This window comes from Poecilia latipinna, unplaced genomic scaffold, assembly GCF_001443285.1.
Source record: "Poecilia latipinna isolate Pla-1442-1.1 unplaced genomic scaffold, P_latipinna-1.0 Scaffold252, whole genome shotgun sequence".
In the NCBI taxonomy this organism is placed as follows: domain Eukaryota; kingdom Metazoa; phylum Chordata; class Actinopteri; order Cyprinodontiformes; family Poeciliidae; genus Poecilia; species Poecilia latipinna.
In genome coordinates this window covers 398523-418225 of record NW_015112868.1, presented here as the reverse complement: position 1 = coordinate 418225, position 19703 = coordinate 398523, and the positions used below count along the sequence as shown (strand labels likewise).

General features: G+C 37.5%; 2 protein-coding genes across 4 annotated transcripts in view; one reads left to right on the top strand and one right to left on the bottom strand.

Moving 5' to 3' along the window:
• The window catches only part of sh3pxd2ab (SH3 and PX domains 2Ab), a 66317-nt gene extending 47374 nt beyond the window's left edge, over nt 1–18943 (bottom strand). The window contains exons 1-5 of one of the 3 annotated variants that reach the window (XM_015032855.1): nt 18508–18943; nt 9085–9165; nt 3495–3570; nt 2333–2409; nt 1612–1703 (exon numbers count right to left, since the gene is read on the bottom strand). In XM_015032855.1, coding sequence (XP_014888341.1) covers nt 1612–1703; nt 2333–2409; nt 3495–3570; nt 9085–9165; nt 18508–18579 — 398 coding nt within the window. In that variant the 5' untranslated portion in view covers nt 18580–18943. Of the gene's footprint in view, nt 1–1611; nt 1704–2332; nt 2410–3494; nt 3571–8521; nt 8922–9084; nt 9169–18507 lie in introns of those variants that run through there. The other 2 variants (XM_015032856.1, XM_015032857.1) reach the window with 2 other exon arrangements.
• LOC106947686 (N-acetyllactosaminide beta-1,3-N-acetylglucosaminyltransferase 3-like) lies at nt 13739–17130 on the top strand. The gene is made up of 2 exons (XM_015032859.1): nt 13739–13880; nt 15401–17130. Exons 1-2 carry the CDS (start codon nt 13873–13875, stop codon nt 16599–16601), a joined length of 1209 nt encoding a protein of 402 aa, XP_014888345.1. The 5' UTR covers nt 13739–13872; the 3' UTR covers nt 16602–17130.
• Nucleotides 18944–19703: the final 760 nt, after the last annotated feature.

Sequence of the window (19703 nt, the reverse complement as noted above, 5' to 3'; positions counted from 1 at the left end):
GTGTGTTTGTCCATTGAACATTAGGTGGCAGAATCCAACAAGAATAGCACACATGTACTGAAGCTGGTGGGTTTATTTGCCTATTAACTGTGAATCCAATACACTGATAGGATTAAAGTCAACCTGATTTTTACGACTTCTTCTGACAGTGTTAACCCTGGACGGTGCAACTGGAAAAACTAGCTGTTATCTGACATTTTCACTGATTTGTAAAGCATGCTTATAATCACTATGTTGAATTGCACCTTACAGGGGGCATGCCCGCAGAATCACAAACAGATTTCCATACGTCATTCTTATGAGTAGTCATTTTAAGTGGTAGCGCTCCAGCATGAGTAATATGGGTGAAATGACTTTTGCACCTCTCAGCTTAAGGTGGGCTGGACTGTCTCAGAGACTGCAGGAGGGTCCCACTTTGAAGTGGGATTAACATGCATGGCTAGTCGAGGTTAGAGGTCGTGGGCCTGGTTGTGGCTGAGAAGTCTTATTTTGAGTCAGTACAATCCCTAATATATGTCCTAAATTCATCTGAGGTTAAGTTTGAAAGACAAAAACATGTACAAAAGAACAGAAATCTTGCAGTCAGTCTGTACTGTAATTGCTCCCACTCTTTGACTTTGAACTGAGCATGACTAACAACCTGACTGAGGCCTTTATCTGCCCTCAGACCTGAGCTGGCTGAATCGTATGACTCCGCTGATCTCTCTTCATTTGTTCTGGCATCATATGTCACCCCCGTGACATCATTATTAATAAAGTGACTCTGGACCAGAATCAATCCATCATTTCATACAAAATGAAGCCGGAGGATCAAGATGGGGTCAACGCAAATAAAAAACATTCCCGGCTGCTGAACCAGACAAACACACTCATACATTATATTTACAGCCCGACAGACAATGCTTGGTCTCTTAAAGCGCTTTGCAAAAGCATTCACTTGTTCAAACTTCAATGAATTTTAGAACGTAAATCTGAAGTAGAACAAAAATGGTACAGGATTTAAATTGTTCTTAGAAAAAAAAAGTGTTATCCATCATTGTCCTCAGCAAGAAGATAAACCTCTGCTAAAAGTTTGCTGCCTCTAAAAGGTTTCCTTGCAGTATTGCGCTGTATTAAGCCCTGACCAGATTCATTGTCCCTGATGCAGAATAATGTCCCCACAGCATGACACTGCCACCAGCAGGTTTCACCTTTGAGATGATGTGTTTATGTTTAAGTACCGTGGTAACCTTACGCCACACATTATCGACCACACTTATAGGCCTGAGATTAAATTTCCCACAGCTGGACTCTACTAATAAGGTGACTTCTAAAGTTGTTGAATGTTCTGAATTTTATTTAGGCATCAATGTGTCAAAGTAAAAAGAGGCTGAATACATATCCACACTACACTTCAAAGGAAATTGTAAAGCGTGCATCATTTTCCTGTCCAGCTCGCATGTCCTTTACTTTGTGTTGGTCTGTCACGTAAAATGCAATTGAAAATGCAGTCACAGTTTGCGTTTGTGATAAAAACACAAGGTGAAAAAGTTAAAGAAGAGTGAATACTTTTGAGATGGAGGTTATGGTAAAAAAAAAAAAAAAGCTGTTATTTTATTTCCAGTGACTCACTCTGTGGGAGGGTTGAGGTCCTCTGGTCGGGTTTCAAAGAACTTAAGGACCTCCTCGCTTTCCGAAATGGAAGAAGGAAGTTTCATCAAAGCCTGTGGGCAAACATAGCATCCATGTGTCTTTAATTTAATTGGAAGCATTCATGACATGTGACATTTCTGGTGAAGCTGCTCAACCGAAACTGAAGTAAGCTAGTATCTGCTAACTGAGGTAGATGAAAAGACCAGAGATGAAAAGAAGACAGCTTTGGCTCAAGACAAGGAGGCAAAGACCAAATGACGCAAACATCTCAGTTTGACCGAGATTCAGTCAAAGCTTGTTAGCTAACTTGATAATTTTACAATAGCTTCACCAAGTTGTTAAAGCTGCCACTTTTGGCAACACACCTGCCCTGCATTCTTTTTGATGAACAGCTAAAAGAGGAACAGGTCTGAGCTGATTATTGTACTTTCCTCCACAACTGCTGATTCATTCCTCCTAACCCCGTGCATGCCCCAGTTTTCCATGTTTCTTTCATAGGAGTCCTACTAACACTGCTGACAGGATATGACCACTGCAGATAGAGAAGCTGCTTTCCTGTTGAGGCTGGTGACGTGGGAGATAAAAACAAAAAAGAGAAGCTGAGGCCGGCACTGAAGATACGTTGGCAAGCGTTTGCGTGTTTCCCAAACTCTATTTGGTGTGTGCCGTAAACAAATAAAATGTTTTATGTGATTCTTACTTTGCAGTAGTTATCCAGATGCTTCAGCCTTTTGACAGCTACATCTCTAATGTGACTGCGACGAAACAAGACTTTACCTGAACAAAAACAGAGCAAAAGTTGTGAGATTTGAAAACAAAAAAACGAGGTATACATTTTATCAGTGAAAACAGAGCCCCCCTCATTGCTATGCTCTAACACTCATCCGGGGGCTGATGACCTCCAGCAGAAACTAAAAGATAAATTTGGCCGAACAGTTCCTTTGCAAGAAACACAGCTCAGGCCATGTTGTTCCTCCAGTGTGATCAAAACAACACGGACCAAGCCTGAGCGGCGAGACTTATCTAACAAAGGATCTCTTCACGACTCTCCTCCGCTCTGGCCCACAACAACTTTATCAGATTAGACAAATCCTTCTCTGCTAACCTCCTACCAACATGGCCAGCCACAAATTGATTTGGCCTGGCTACAGCATGGTAGCTGATAAAACAATGCCGTGTGGTGGGCACAACTGTGGACAGCGCAGGAGGGCCAACAAACAGCCGTTCTGAATGGAAATAGTCAGAATTTGATAAATGATATAGATTTGTTTAACTGATAGTGACAGTTTTCAAGAATGCTTTGTGTTGGCGTTGATGATTTTGGTTTACAGTATATAAAAACAAATGATCCAGATGATCTGAAAATCACAACGTTGTATTAGAAGAATTAAAAAAAAAAAGCTTTATTGTTTATTATTAATAACTTCCATGCCCTATTTATAACCTATAAGCTTATGGCGCAAACAAAAAGGCACTAAGATGAGCACGCACCCTTCAGCTTTGATGAAGGACGCCTGGACTTTTGTCAAAGATCTCAGAAAACGTCTTACTCTCTTTTCAAAAAGTATGTTTTTAAAATATAAAATAATAGAGCTAAAAAAACATCAAATTACAACTGAATTTATCACTAGTCACCTTTAGTAAACTGTCTAGACTACGGTTTCCTTAAAAGTTTGCACGCTACACTTGACTCCATGTGCATGAAATCACTGAATCAATGGTACTGACTTGATGAGCTTGTTCCTCCGGTGAGGTGAGCAAAAATTCCCATTAATTCAATAGGGTGTGTGTATATGGTTGTTGAGGATGCCTTGGTATATTTTCACTCAAACCCTAGAGGGTTTGAGTGAAACATTTATTACCTGGTAAGAAAGGAATGATTCTCTTCTTGGGATCCTTCTGCCCTGCCTCAATCGGGAATTTGTCAAGGATCCGCATCTGCAAGAGTACAGTCACGTCAGTGGTTACAAAAATGTTCCACACTCTCATAAAAACAGCCGAAGTGCCTCTTTGTTGTCTCTGTGTGTGAATTAAAATGTATTGCATCTGCTTGCTACTGAATTAACTAGCTTCCCTTCACTTTTACATGGGAAGGGTAATTTGCCCATGTTGACTAGGGAAAAAGTACTAAAGATAGAAAACTGGGCTTTTACACAACAGACAGACATAAAGTGTAAACATCTTACACATAAGAAGCAAGCAACAACAAAAAAAATTAATAAAATTGTAATTGACAAACAGTATCAGCAAAACACACTGGTGCAGTTGTTTCTGTTCTCAGACGGGATTGAATGCTAATACCAGATTAGGGACAAAGTTGGAAGCTTGTGCATATCCTTAGGTCATGTATAAACACATGCAGTGCTGTGAAAAGCAACTGTCTCTTAAATTTTGTTTTTCTGTGTTTACTTCTGTCAAACTTTTCAGATTATCTAACAAATTTGGATGTCAGACAGACACACTGCAAAATTCAGCTTTCAGATGATGGAGTCTCAGTAGTGACTTTACAGGAGTTTTCAAAGGCAAAAACCAACCTTATGACATGTTGGTGATACCCGGGACTTTGGGGAAAATATTCGATGGGCCTTTTTTGGGACGTGCGTCCTGAGATAAGACTAACGCACAATTTCCAAAACAGGCCATCATAACCAACAGTTAAATAAGATGGTGAAAGTGTTACGGTGTAGGTCTGCTTTTGCTGCTTCAGGGCCTTGATTGCCGTAATTCATGGACCCATGAATTCTGATTTCTGCCAGGAAATCCAAAAGGAGAATGTCCAGGCATCTGTTTGTGACCTTGGACTGTAGACTTGGATTATATGACAGGAAAATTATTCAAAGTGAAATCCAGGAGAAGTATGCAAGGAGGAAAATCCTTTATCATTTTTTTTTCACAACACTGTACTGCCATACTCCATGCTCCATGCCATGTGTATATGCTGCAAGCTTTGTGGGGTGGATGCGCATGTTCTGCTAAGTGCAGGAAACAGCAGAGAAGTGTTTCTAGTTTTCTGGCAACAAACTTTAATAATTTCATAAATACACATGAGAGACCATCTGTAGTAACAGCAGACCTGAAATCCAGATGTAGTCCTGGCTAAGACGTCTTTGCCTTGCCCTGTTCCAGATGTGCTCCCTCTAACAGCACAGAGTGTGGGTGTCATACTGAATCACACTGAGCTCCAAGGAGGAGGAGACCTTAAGACTAGTTTCACTATAAACTGATTCAAAAAAGAACCAGGTGGACAAACAGAATCCAGTTGGCCGGTAAAGTTGGACCCAGCCTGTCTGGGTCTGTAGGAGTTGTTTGTAAGACTTTTCCTCAAAGGGGTGGTTTGGTTTCCAATGTTGCGGTTCTTTGTTTCCCTGGTCAACTCCACTGCCTTTGCTAAATGTCAAAATTACTTGCAGGGCACAGCATTTCCTCCTCTGAACCATGCAGCTAGGAGGCTTTGGGTTGTGTAAAAAATGACAGTCATCACTTTGTTTAGGGTAAAGCAGAGGGCAGGGCATAAAGAAAAGCATTGGTTAACCACACATGCGGACAAGCAAGACTGAATCCTTTTGCTCTAAGAACTAAGAAGGGCAAAAGCTGACAAATGCATTAAAAAAACTACCCTGTCTTTCTGTATGATACAAGATAAATAACAGAGTTTTACAGAAAGGGTTCAAACTTCATGTTATAACAGTATATTGGCAACTTCATTGTTTTTTTTTTTTCTGAACAGGAAAGTTGCACACTCAGCTTCACACTGGAATGTAGCTGAACACCCGCGCAAGTCAGGAAAGTTCACATGATGTGTTCCTGTTCAGAAATGAGGATGAAATCATCCTCCAGGACCTGCCTCGACAGGCTCCTGAGCCCACAGATTTTTATGATTTAACGTCAGCAACTTAGAATGACAACATTGCCTACATTTTATTTATTATTCATTTTGGGAATACACGACCACAGGCAGTGGCTCTCAAAAGTCTTCAGTTTTCCTGTTAAAATGCCATCTTATTTCCTGAAGGCAGTCAAAATTGAGATATGGAGCAACATTTTCCAAGAGTAATTCTTAAAGATTTGCTTGTTTTTTGTTTGTTTTTTTTATTTATTGAAATCTTCAGGTTATATGTCACAATTAAGGACTCATTTTTTTCCATGACAAAAAAATCTGGCATTTCAAAAGAGGTTGGTACACTTTTATGGTCCACTGTGTGTCATAAAATATGTGTGTATTAACTGGCAATGTCTCCCAAATGAAAATGTTTATGCTTAACAGGTGCAATTATCTTATGATGCCTCTTAGGCTGCTCCCTTAAAGACAGGGTGAGTTCTCCTGAAAGTGGCAGCACATAATTACTACACAAAATTCCAGAAACAGGAGAAAGCAAAGCAGGTTGTCTGAAATAATAATTGTTGACATGTTAAGCTGTTTTACTAAGCTGTGAGAACGAGAGCAGCTGAAACAAAGAGAGACTGAGAACTTCAGCAGACAAAGAAGTGCTCTGAGAGGAAACTGGGACAGGGGGAGTAAGGAGGAATGCTACAGTGGGAAAACGATCCGATTCCATCTCTGGGTTGTTATTTGACACCTACTTGATAGTTGTTTTCTTCAGAAAGGACAGTTGTAAAAGAGTTTTTGTTTTATTTTTTTTATTTTTTTATTTTTTCAAAAACTCTCAGATTTGCTTGAGAGAATAAAAGTTTTAATGGAAGAAAAACTCTACCGTGTCGCACAAATCATTCTACTCATATGTTAAGCAGCTTTACCTGTGCTGGAGTCAAGTCAATTCAAATATCCTTTACTTATCCCAAAGGGAAATTAAATGTTATGTGGAAATATCTTCAAAGTGTCACTGTGAATGGTGTTCAGTGGGCGGAAAGGATCTTCAGCAGCAGTCAGGCTTGCTAAAGACTTTTGCTGTGTGACACAGTTTCATAATTGTCATGATAAGCCAACCGCTCAATATCCAGTAACATGGACAAGACTGTCAGCTGTTGGCAAGCACTGCTAATCTACATTACTTGCTTTTGCTGCCCCAATTTAAACCTCTGTCTGGTCGTACGGTTAGAAGACGGACAGAATGATGTTGGAATCGGGGTTGTGATCCTCGCCCGTTATGATTGATGAAGAGACTATTTGAACTTCAACCTTGTATCTCCCTGCTCTTTGGTCCTGCTTCACATTCACGAAGTCTCCTTTCCAACTCTCCTGGGATTTGGAGTCATAGTTTGGTACTATCTGAGCTTATGCTAATCAGGTGCTCCCAATTGTAAATAAATAAATAAATAAATAAATAAATAAATAAATAAATAAATAAATAAATAAATAAATAAATAAATGCGCAACGCTTCAGTCAAAACAACGATGAACAAAAGTCTACAAAAAGAATAAATCAGACCCGATGTAACAGAGAAACTGCCACATGTTGCCACCATGAGTGGGATTCAAGACAACATCATGTGAACTTGCAACAGCAAACAGCAAGTTCACATGATGTACCTGTGCATTTCATCTTAATACAGATGACAATTTTTGGGCCCAGAAACGCAAACATTGTTTTACTTGCGGGCCTAACTTTGACCAGTCACATAAAGTCAAATATTAAATCAACAATTCCAGACTTAAACATTTCCTTTCAAAAAAAGAAAAAAAAAAGGTCAACGCATTGTTTTTTTTATTTTTTGTAATGGTTTCTTGACTAGTCTTCGTCAAAAAGAAAACATTTAAATAAAATAGATACATCAGGCAGCTGTGGTTAATCCATAATGTTACTGTCAGAAACCTCCCTTATTAAAACCATAAAAGTCTTTACGTCAGACTATATAATGTTTTAAAATTATCCCACTGGTTAATAGGCACAGGAAGACCTACATGAATGCCAGAGTCACTCTTGAAGTTTAAACTGTGTAGACCCCATAAGCTTATCACACACAAGTCTTCTCAGTTTTTCTAGGACCAGAACTGAAGATGAAGAGTTAATATTCACTATCTATGCTCCTCAGCTCTGGAACCAACTCCCTGAAAACCTGAGATGTGTAGAAATTGCTGGTTGCTTTATTGCCAACATTACTGTTGCAGTCTTCCCTTTAAATGCAATAGCTTTGACAGCAAGAGTAGAATTTATTTCTTAATAATTTGTAGACATATATTTGATTTAATTAAACATTTTATCACTTATTCCTGTTCTTTCTTTTTATGTGAAACCATAATTTTTGCTGTAATCATTTTGAAGTACATATGTCCTGTTTTCCTTAAGAACACTTTCTTGTGTTTGAAAGATGAAACACAAACATACTTCCATTGCCTTTATGTAAATAACATTTAAAAAAAAAAAAAAAAAAAAACCTAAGTTGTTAGTAGGATGCAGGTCAGACAAATCACAATGCAGACAGAAAAAAGCTGATCCTGTTCCAATTTCTTCCAAAAATAATGACGACTAAGGGCTTTTCGAAAAGGTCTCTGTCCAAAAGGAAACCAGGCCAGCATGCACACTCCCCATGTGGAAAGCCGTTAAGCTTGACGAACTGACCAGTGCAGTCCCGCTTACGTCAAACTCGCAGGTCATAAAACATTTCCTTTGCGCATGCAAAAGATTTTTTGATACATTTTGAACAACACTGCAAAAAAGGTTTAATGAGCAACTAGATGTCTTGTCAGATGGAAATATCCTGTTCTTCCAATTGATTCTAGTTTACTAGCAGCTGGATGTCTTGTTTGCATTTTCTCTGCAGAAAATGTTTGTTTTTTTTGACTATGTCAGTCATTTTCTAATCACAGCCACTTATTTGTTGCTCTTCAGCAAATGATTAACAGTGCCAGATGAACACACACCTACACCAGGAAACCGCAGACTTGACTAATGATTACGCAGACAGGAGGGATCCTCTGTTGTAGTCTCACCAAGCAGCTGAATTTTCCAGACTATTGCTAAGGGACCAGAGAACAAAAGGTTTCCTGCAAGCAACCCGTCGGAGTCACGGCGCTCTGGCATTCAGTCTGGAAGAAGGGGTTATCAGCCAGAGACATGCAGGAACGATGTGTTTTGCTAGATTTAAACCTTTCCTACATTTAAACTTCAATGTAGGCCTCATTGAAGTTTAAATCCATCATCTTTCTAACAAACAAGCTGTATCATGCGTTAACTTAAGCATTTCAGATATATCCTCTGGAGGACTTTTGCTTGACTTTTTGTGGAGACTTTGCCGCGTTATGCATTCTGACAGAGGTCGTGTTTTTTCCTGCATCTGCTGTCTGGATTTCCCGTCTTTCCTTGGTTCTAAGCAGTCATCCTAAAATAAGTCTGTCACAAAAGCAAAGCATCTGCATCAGCTGAGCAGAAAGCAGGGGCCTTAAGGTCACCAGATGAGGCAACCCTGACAGAAAATATCAAACTTTGAGAAGTATTCTATGCAAATGAGAATTAAAGCTGTGAAAGACTTTTTTTTTTTGCAAGCGTGACTTACCTGCAGGTCAAAAAACTTGCTATATCTTCGGTAGATGACATGGGAACTGGAGTCAGAGTAAGTCACTTTGATAAGATAGACCTACAGAAGACAGAGTAGACAAAAAAAGCTTGGTTAGGAACACAAGGCACCACGTTATCCCTCCTGACTTAACTTCAAAGGTTCTCAGAGAAACAAATTAAATCTCTCTTTTTTTAATCACACTTCAAACAGCTACAAGGGAATCAACAAGTAAACAACAGATTTCAAGTATTAACTCAGTGTAGTTGAGAATGGGTGATTTAGAACTGTTTACAATATAGCTTAATAGTTGGCTTCATAACGGCCACTGTTAAAGATCATTCCCATTGTATCAACAGCTTCTAAAAACAGTGACTGTGACCACAAATAAGTGATTAAGAAAATCAACTACAGCTTATGCTGTAGCTTATGCTAAAAGAACCTGATGTGTGATAACAGAAAGTAAAGTTGGAGTTAGTGGCTACTTAACTGATTATAGTAAAAGAATGTAAAACAGTGAAGAAATATTACTATAGTCATCTCAAACATGGATGCTGCTGTGGAAGTGGGGAATGTGGAGATAATGTTAGAAACTAATGCATTAAACAAATAAAAAATACTAAATCAGAGTTAAGATCATGACATCTTAAAATTACGCCACATGTAAAAACTCTTCCGGGTCTATCCACCACTTGATACGTATCACTTGTCAGACAAGTTGGCAAACAGGTACCAAGCAGCAGGAAGATGTGCGCCACTGAGCACACCTCAGTGGCATGATAAGAGTAAATGATAGATTTGTGGTCCTTCTTGTTTGTGCTGCATGTCAGGGATCTTGGCAAATAGATACTATTATGAAACTAAAAAAGGCAAATTGTGAATTCTTTTACTTCATAGTATATTATGTGAATGTCCAAATATAAAATACTCAGTGTAATAGTGATATGCTTTATGCATTAAAAAAGGTTTTATTTAAAAAATAATACTTTTTAAATCTCTTTATGTATATTGGTTATTAATACAGATTATTAACCCTCTGATACATAAGTGGGTCCCTTTTGACCCGGTGAGGTCATCTTTTTGCAGTATCTTTGTAATGAAAGGTTTTCATCACTTCATATTCTAGGTATTCCTCAACAAACATGTTACTGATATCATGCAATTCAATTTTTTTATTTACCTTTTACACATTTTAAGAAATAGCATGTTTTATGTTACTACCCCATTCTTCTGTGAGTGGGTTAAAAATGACCCGCATTCATTTCCTATGGAATTTAATGGGAATCTTTGTTTCTTAACAACTGTGATTGTCAGGAAAACATATTTTGGATGGACATACACACTCACATGTGTGATACACACAGCACAATAGAATACAGACAGTAATGTTAGCTAGCTTGATTAGCTGGCTAGTTTCAAGAAATGTGCTCTTTCTACCCCCCCGCCTTCCCACTGCCCACACACACATAATGGACGCTGACATTGTTCCAACATGTCAAGCAGAAATTTTACAATTTTGTTGTAAAATTGCTGCTTTTGTCGTTTTGTTTTAAAAATGTTTTACAATTTCTTCTAAAAATGCTTAAGCAAATGAAAAACCAGAATATTTCAAGCATGAAATAATTCTTGTGTGAAATAAAACACAGCAGAAAGTATCATACTAAACATTATTTTGAATCAAAATGACAAAAGTAGCATAAAAACACATTGATTTAAACACGGGTCCAAAAAGACCCATTCATGGAAGACTGTATAGTCAATATGAAATTTTTGTGCTAATCTTCATAACTGTCAATAAAGGAACCTAGAGGAAATGCCTCCTTTTAAAACCTGACCAATTTTAGAAGGATTGTGCCTGTTTATAAATGTCCTGAATATAAAAACATTGCCAGATGTCTGTGATGCAATGAAGTTTGATTTGGGGAGACACTTTTTGCCAACTGAACCAAATCATCAAACCACATTACAAAGATATTTCTGCTTTGAAAGATCATGTAAATCAAATATTCTAATATCACTATTCATCAAGTTTAATCTCCTCCTCCAAGATTTGCTTGAGCTGCTTAACGTCATTAAACTGTGACAGACATTAAGTTGTTTATCAGGTTCATGTGTTTCCATGGAATCTCTGGTAACCGAGAACTGAACGTCTAGTTGGCTTTAAGTCGTTGCTTCTTAAATTACACTACAAAGGGTGGCAGGAAGAAACACCAGAAAAGCGAGAAATGCAGTCAGTAAACAGAATATATCAAATTACAAAAAGCCTTAGCTTTTGTTTCATCCACATATCCTCATACCTTTCAGGAACTTGATGACATCTGTCTGTTTGCCAAGTCTCCATAGACTTGGTAACTTTTTTCTTTTAAAAGCCAGTCTCATTTAGCAGAACATTTATTCCAATAGTTCAATTCAAAAGCAGAAAATTGTTTTTCTAGGAACAATTCTCCTAGGAACATTGGAAAATTGTTTCCTAGAAAAAAAGAATTCCTGGACATTTTTTTTCTATAAAGATTTTAGGAGTTTTTAGCAGCAAACCATAATTGTCAACTGTAATAAAAATTAGCATGTTTTACTTTTTCAATGACATTCCTGAAATGAGTACATTTTTCAATGATGTTTCAACTTGATAAGATGTCCAGTATTACATGATTAACTTAGCAAAATATCAAAGTTGGGTTGTATATTAACTGGATAAATCACTAGACCAACAGAGGGGCTTAATGTTAAATACAAAAAGCATAACATGACAATAAAAAACATTTTTTTCAACCTTTGTCTCAAGGCTTTATCTCCCCTAGCAATGCACATGGGATCAATGAAATATTCTACTTACAATCATAGTGTTTCAGAAGTTAGCTCTTTTACATGTGGTCTCAAGCTGCTGTGCATCAAGTTGGAAATGCGGTTTTTGTTCTGTAAACATTTTATCACGCAAGGACTGAGACCAAAGCAAGTTTTCTATTAGAACTCTATTGAGAGGCAAGCAGCCAGGCCGAATAGTGGGAGGATGACTGAAACTACATCAAGACAAAACCTTAAAATCTCAAATGTGCTTAGTTTGATTAATTTGGATCAAAACAAAAGTTATCTGCAAAGTGTGGCTGAAACAGGGAAGAGTTGTTTCTTTCTGCTGAACTAAACCTAAACGTTTGTAAATAAGATTTCTACACACATCGCCACTGCCATTTTGCATCTCCTGTGCCACATGTTCCTGGAAGGAAGTGACAATTTACCAGTGGGGACAAAAACAAAGAGCTCCTTCTTTCCTCTGTCAAACCGGACATGCGTTTCCAATTGCTTAGCTCATATATGATGAGATGTTTTTGTCTTTGTCCTCCTCCTTCCTCAAGGGGATTTCCCAGTCAAACCTTCCATCCGGCTTTATCCCCCCTGAGAGCAAGTCTCTGCCCTATGTTTAGCAGCCTTGGGGAGGAATTCTCAGCTGGAGATGGATGATGGGATTGATTTAAACTCTCAGGCTAATCACTTCAATTGAACCTGACAGACACATTGATTTATCAAATCCCAACGGATAAGTTCTCGGTTGAACTTCTTTAAGCAGTAACATAACAACAGTGGACTGTAACTGTTTAGCTTTAACAGACAGAAATACAAGCTATTTCAGTATCATTTTTGCCAGAACACTAAAAGTGTTTCCATACCTTTGTAAACACTCAACATATTTAGTTAGAAAACGACACTGATTACAGGAAAAAACTAAATTTAAAACCTGACCTCAATGTCAGACCCTGCAGGTGGTAGTACCACTTGATAGTGGCTTTCTGTAGTTTGAGCTTCTTGATTGAGCCCCAAGAAGCTAAGTCTTGACCACCAGGTGCACCACACACACACACACACCATTTTGTAGAGACCAACTTAAATTTTTGAATCAGCCTTTGTCTAATCTCTTCCCTGAAGCCAATTTACCATGGGAGACCCCATCCAGAGGTTGAAGCCCCCAGGCAACATCACCACCAGGAGAACAGAACGACTGAAACCCCCTGTGGTTTTTCATACAAAATCATCTCTGAGCTTTAAGAATGGTCCATCCATCCTTTGTCTTCTTTTTTGTTATTTACTAAACTGATGGATTAAAAAAAAAAAAAAAAAAAAACACAAAAATCATTTCTAATTCAAGATCTTACATGGAAAAAGTTACATTATATTTCACTCTCCTGTTAGTGGGTTCAAACGTGATCTGTGGAATCTTTTGTAACCTATGATCATCATGGGATTACTGAGTTAGACATCGTCATTGAATTCTTGAGCTATGACATTAACTGTAAACTATTTGATTTGTAAAGCCAAATGAGAATGAAGGTATTGTAGTGGACAGAAACAACTACAGTGCAGATACTTCTATTATAAGAGGATAAAACAGAAAGTAATTAGGTACTTATTCAGCGTACTACCATTGTAGTACCAGTTTTCAACCTTGGTTGAAGCAGAACTATATGGGCGTCCTAGCATGAATGCCCTTACTCATCATAGAAACTTGAATGCTAAGATGATAACTTAAGATAGTGAAATGACGGGATGAGTCATTTGTTTTACACTTCCCATCATTTGACCCACTATCCTTCCTGCTCTACCAGTTTAATGATATGTTTGCACAAGATAAGCTTCAGTACCAAGAGGCTGTCTTGTCAAACTATTCTCAGGATTTGTCAGTGCCACAAGCAGGTTGGGTGAGAATCTTCAAAACTGTGGCTGAAACACGGAATAGTTATTTCTTTCTGCTTTATGGGATAAAGTCGTCATTTCATCAGGCACTCACCATCTACCAACATGGTCAGGTAATTATAGCGAAATCAGTTTCCACATTTATGGGCTGTGCTTAGTTTTTGTGTTATTTTGAATGTTTTGTGAAGTACATCTTTGTTCATAACAGGATGTGTGTCCTCTTTGAGGTTAGATTGCCTTTCACAATAATCAAATATGAGGCAAGTCCCATATTTCTAGTCATGTTTTCTCTTCTCTTTATAGGTTTTCATTTTTCTAAAGAAAAAAAAACAGTTATTGATTTCATCTTTAGATGGAAATAAAAAGGCAAAAAACCTTTTTCAAATGTTGACTTGGTATTCATTATGAAATAAGTTATTTGATCCTAAATGTCATCATGATATTAAGACTTTCTGACAAACCTAAAAACGTAAGATATGACTATAAAACTGTATACAAGATCTCTATCTTAATAGTTTTTTTTCACCCGCAAAAGCAGAACTCTTCTTGAGTGCACAATCTGTGAACCTTACTTTAAGCCTTTTGTTGTTTGTTAGCCTAAATCCTAACAAAATCCAGAATTATTCTGTTTTCTTAGCATTAATACCACAAAAAAGTAATCCAGTGACATTATAGAGATCTTCCTATTCACTTAGCAATGCAGCCTGTCTTAAAACTTAATTTTTGCTTTTAATCATATCATAGTCTCTTTGCTTTCATTTGAACTGACTCATTGCTGAATCGTGTTGTCCTTTCTCATTAGACTGTGAAATGAACAAATCATTACAACTATGATACATTAATCTTCCCTTAAGATTTGGGCTGGGTTTTTTATACATTTGTTTAGAGGTGTGTGTGTTGAGTTTCGTTTCACTTCCTTTTTATTTTTGTGTATTAAAAGTCTGAAACCTCACATTTTCATATGATGTAAATCTATATTTTAACTTCTAAATCTGACAAAGGTTTAAAAAATTTTTTTAAATGTCAAAATATATCTCCCTTTATGCGGGCACTAAGCAAACAGAAAGAATTTTGCTCGTCCTGCCAGCCGTAACACAGGAATGTTTACTTTGAAATGATGTCAGATCATTTACGAAGAAAAAGATCCCATGTCCCTTTTTATAAGGTTTATGTGAATTTTGACTTATAGCTTACTTTATACCATTTTACCCTTTTCACCTCAATAAAATTGTAGTCTCCCATAGGTCCTTAGAGTTAAGTGAGTCTTTTTTATCACTTCCCTGTCATTTTGTTTATTTTTCTCCTCTCTTATGAAAATGTGACAGACTGTCATGAGTCTTGGAAGAGAAGTACAGTCAGTAGCCAAACTTTTCTTCAAATCTAGTCAATAAGCTAAAAGTCACCCAAACCTTTTTTACAAGCATATTAATGTAAATTCCCATTGCACTGATCACTTACTGGTTTAAAGTGACAGCGTTAGGTCAACTGTGTAATAAGCATCTATTAGGAGAGAATCTGTTCCTAAATCCCACTATAAAACAAGGCAGAAGAAACAATGCAATGGAAGTACTTACACAAGATATAGACAAGTTGTCATTCTAAGCTGTATTTCTTTATGTTTCTTTGACTTCAGAATTTTGACACTGATTGACGCCTGTGCCACAACTTCATTACTGTTGGGGACCCTTCTGGTACTTCTTTTTTTCAATGAGCCACAAAACATCTCAACGCCTCAATCACGACCACAATCAGCACACGACCAGCACAACCACGACCGGAGACCTGCATATTTAAAAGAAGAAGATCACAACGCCTCACACAAAACTTCCCCATCGTCAAATTGGCAATTGGATAGGTGGAGGGTGTCACAAAACCTAACACTAAGATGTGAACGAAACGCAATGTTTGAAAACGTCTCTGGCTTTGATTCCTTTTCCCCTATGATTCAAGACTTTCTTTACTATCGTCACTGTCGTAGTTTCCCCATAATTCTGGACTCTCCTGACAAATGTGGAGGAGATGATGAGCCTGAGGATGTCTTTCTTTTGCTCGTTATTAAAAGTTCCCCAAAGAACTATGAGCGAAGAGAGGTCCTGCGCAAGACCTGGGCTGCAGAGAGGTCATATAAGGGAAAGGTGATTCGAAGAATCTTTATTGTGGGAACTGACGGTTCAGGTTTCCAGAAGGAGAAATTGAACAAACTTATCAGGTGGGAGCACCAACAATACAATGACATCCTCCAATGGGATTTTAAGGATTCCTTTTTCAACCTCACTTTGAAGCAGATACTCTTCCTTGAGTGGATGGACAGACGTTGCCCACAGGCTCAATTTCTACTGAATGGTGATGATGATGTTTTTGCCCACACTGACAACATGGTTGAATATCTTCAAAGTCTTAAAGACAATAATGGAAGTAAACACCTTTTTACTGGCCATCTGTTGAAAGGAGCGAGTCCTATAAGAAACCCAAATAATAAGTACTTTGTTCCGCCACAGGTGTACGAAAAAAAGGTTTACCCACCCTACTGTGGAGGTGGGGGATACCTTCTGTCAGGCTATACAGCTTTGGCCATTTACAAAATATCTGCGATGGTCCAAATTCTTCCTATTGATGATGTTTACATGGGAATGTGTTTGGCTGCAATGAAACTTAAACCTGACTCTCACCTGGGTGTGAAAACACTTTATTGGTACATTCCCTCCAGACAAGTTGATAAATATGATCCTTGTTACCTCAAGGATTTACTTTTGCTTCACAAATTCTTGCCCAGTGATCTATATTTCTTGTGGCAAGAAGTACGCAACCCAAACCTCTCATGTAGTGATACATGAAAAACAGTTGAGCTGAAATAAACTCAAATGAACTGTCTGAACAAGACCTGGGTCAAAAAAAAAAAAAAGATTTAAGTAACTGGTTAGTTAGGCAGGTAGTAGCACATTATAGCCTGTTATTTTTTACAATAGTGAGAACGCTAGGTACTTGCAGTAGTTATTTAGTTAGTAAGCTAGTTATCAATACTAATAAACTTATTTTTGCAGCTATACCATATCACTTGTTGGGCAGGGATTTCAATGCTTTTATTCTAGATTTGATTAGCTAATTACAGAAAAAACACACAGTAAAAAATAACAGCATTCAAACAGTGAAATCTAAACATATGCTATGTGAACTAGTGTTTAAACGAGCACCAGATTTCTGAGTACAAGTGAACACAACATAATATTCTGTGAGCTATGTTGTAGGGTATTTTTTTAGTATGTAACTTGTTACATATTGATAATGTTTCCTGTTAATTCTCATGGAACCTGTTTTTATATGTGTTGCATGTGTTGAGATAATAAATGTTTCTTGTAAATTTAATTTGGCATTTAAGTATTTTTTTTTGTAATCAAATGAAAGATATTAAATGTTCTTTACTACCATAACTCCTACCAAATGCTTTCTGAAGTCACTTAAGTTAATGAATAAAGTGCACCTGTGTATGATTTAATATTAGTTTAAATGCAGCTGTCAGGTCTCAAGAGTTATTCATTGAATTAAAAACATCATAATGATCAAGAAATACGCCACATAAAGTCAAGGATAACTTTGTTAACAGGTTTAAAGCACGATTAGGTTATAAAACAATATTCCAAGCTTCAAATTTTTGATGGACCACAGTTCAATCTCATGAACTGGAGAAAAAAAACTGAGAAGAACAACTGCAAATCTATCAAGACAAACTGATAGGTTGGGCAAGGAGAGCTCCATTAAAGTATCTGCAAAACACGATGTGTGACAGGAGGATCACATGACATCAGTACAAATGACAGCACAACTATGAACTTTCTGAGGTGTATGCGTATACATTATAGTACATTTTTGACAGAACAAAAAATTCAACTGCCTTTGAATGTTGCATAGCATTTCATGCTTTACAAAAAAGATGTGCCAATGTGGCAACCAAGCAGCCCAGGTTTGTGTTGCATTTGCCTTGCGATTGCACAATGTACCTACAGCATCTGTGTCAGAATGAGGTTGGATCACATTTACACCATAAATAAATTACCCTAAAGAATATTTGGCAAGTGTACAAAGACCATGTCCTCCAAATGGTCTTTGTATTGTTGATTTGGTTCACACCCAAAGTCAGATTACTGTGTTCATATCACATTCATTACTGCATTCATAGACAAATGAATCACAATAAGGAATTTATTCTTCTTTTGTTTGTCATTAGTCATTTTAGGTAAAGTAAGGTAATTTTATTTATATAGCAAATTTTCAGCAACAAGGCAATTCAAAGTGCTTTTTATAAAATAATACAGTACCCATGATAGTTTGCAAAGGTTTAACATTAATTGCATATATTGACATACTGGTAATTTATTAGCATCAAGATATGATTGAAGATATGATGAATTAACTTTACTAAACATGTAGCATTTTTTAGACTTTTTTTAACATATTTTTGTTTAATTTACTTGTCAAATGTCATTACAGTATTTATGTAGAAACGTATTTTATGTATTGTATTGGAATCTGATTGATCACAAAATGTCAGATGCCTGTGAAAGCCCATGACAAAAATCATATAAATCCCAGTGTTTTGTCAATTGAAAATACGTTCAGTACAGCACAAAGTAGAGAATGAACAGAGCGACATCACAATCCAAGGAAAGGGTATCACGTATGCTTCGCGAAGAATCAGCAGTGATAAAGTAGCAACGCAGCTGAGCGCAGGAGAAAACAACTTACATAGTGTTTGGAGGGGTTCCTTCTCTTCTGCACGTCCACGACGTTAACGTCAAGGACAGTGCGGAACTGCATCTTCTCAACAGACCGGACGGGCCTTTATTTAAAGGGAAAACAACTACAAACTGCAAAAGCGCCGATATTTGCCCATGAAACGCCGAAGAGGGAGCTCGAAAGATGCAAAAGTCCTAACTTTGTGCAAACAGTTAAGTAAACTTAAGCGAAGGAAAATAGCGCGATCCACGGTCAGGTTCTGGGTGCCCCCACGAACTGACGGTGTCAAGCGGTCTTTGTGAAGCAATCCGACGCAATAAAACTGGCGAGTAATCAGACTTCTCCACCCTGAAAGAGGGGCTGCACCGCCGCTGTCCGGAGCCAAAGGGGGCAGTCAGAGCGTTATGGGGCGGACCCAGTTCAGCTGGCTGGACACACTTCACAGGACTCTTCAGGAAGGAGGTCAGCATGGCTGGGACTACTACCGCTTCTTTGTTCCGTGGAGCACCAAGCTTTCAGTCAACAGAGATCACAAAACGACAGGGATTCCTTCACTGTTGTCCGTTAGTTTCCACAATACTGCTTAGTTGAAATTTAGTCAAACTGGTGCTTTGTGCTTTACTCACTGGTTTATCATTATTACACAGTAATAATGCCTCATTATTACTGAAAATTATTCAAAATGATTTGGTTTGGTCCACATAACTGGTTCAAATCCGCCTTAAGTTAAATTAAACTAAACTTGTCATGTTTTAGGTCAGTTAGAATGACCAAAATTATTTTCTTTTGTTCAATGTAAGACTATTGAGAGGGGTTTATTTAATTATTACTTTTAAAAAAAATCAGACGCTTCATATTCTTTGTATTTAGCAGAATATGTGTTCAAACTCAGTGATGGCATAGTTACTTTGAAAAAGTAACTTTAATGGGATTATTGATTACTCCTTGAAAAAGTAACTTAGATTACTGGTTACTTGATTTGGAAAGTAAGTAAGTTACACTAAAAGTAACCTTTTTTTGTTACTTTCAGCAGCTGTTGACAATGTTCCACCACATGTGAAAATTACATTGAGCTTTGCCAATACTTAATTGCTAGTTATTGTTGATAAATTCTTCTTAATTTGTGTTTAACATGCAAGACAACAGCTCGGTGTGGCTACAACGTAAGAACTTTCTGTCGGCTGTTATCCTGAATTATGTCACAG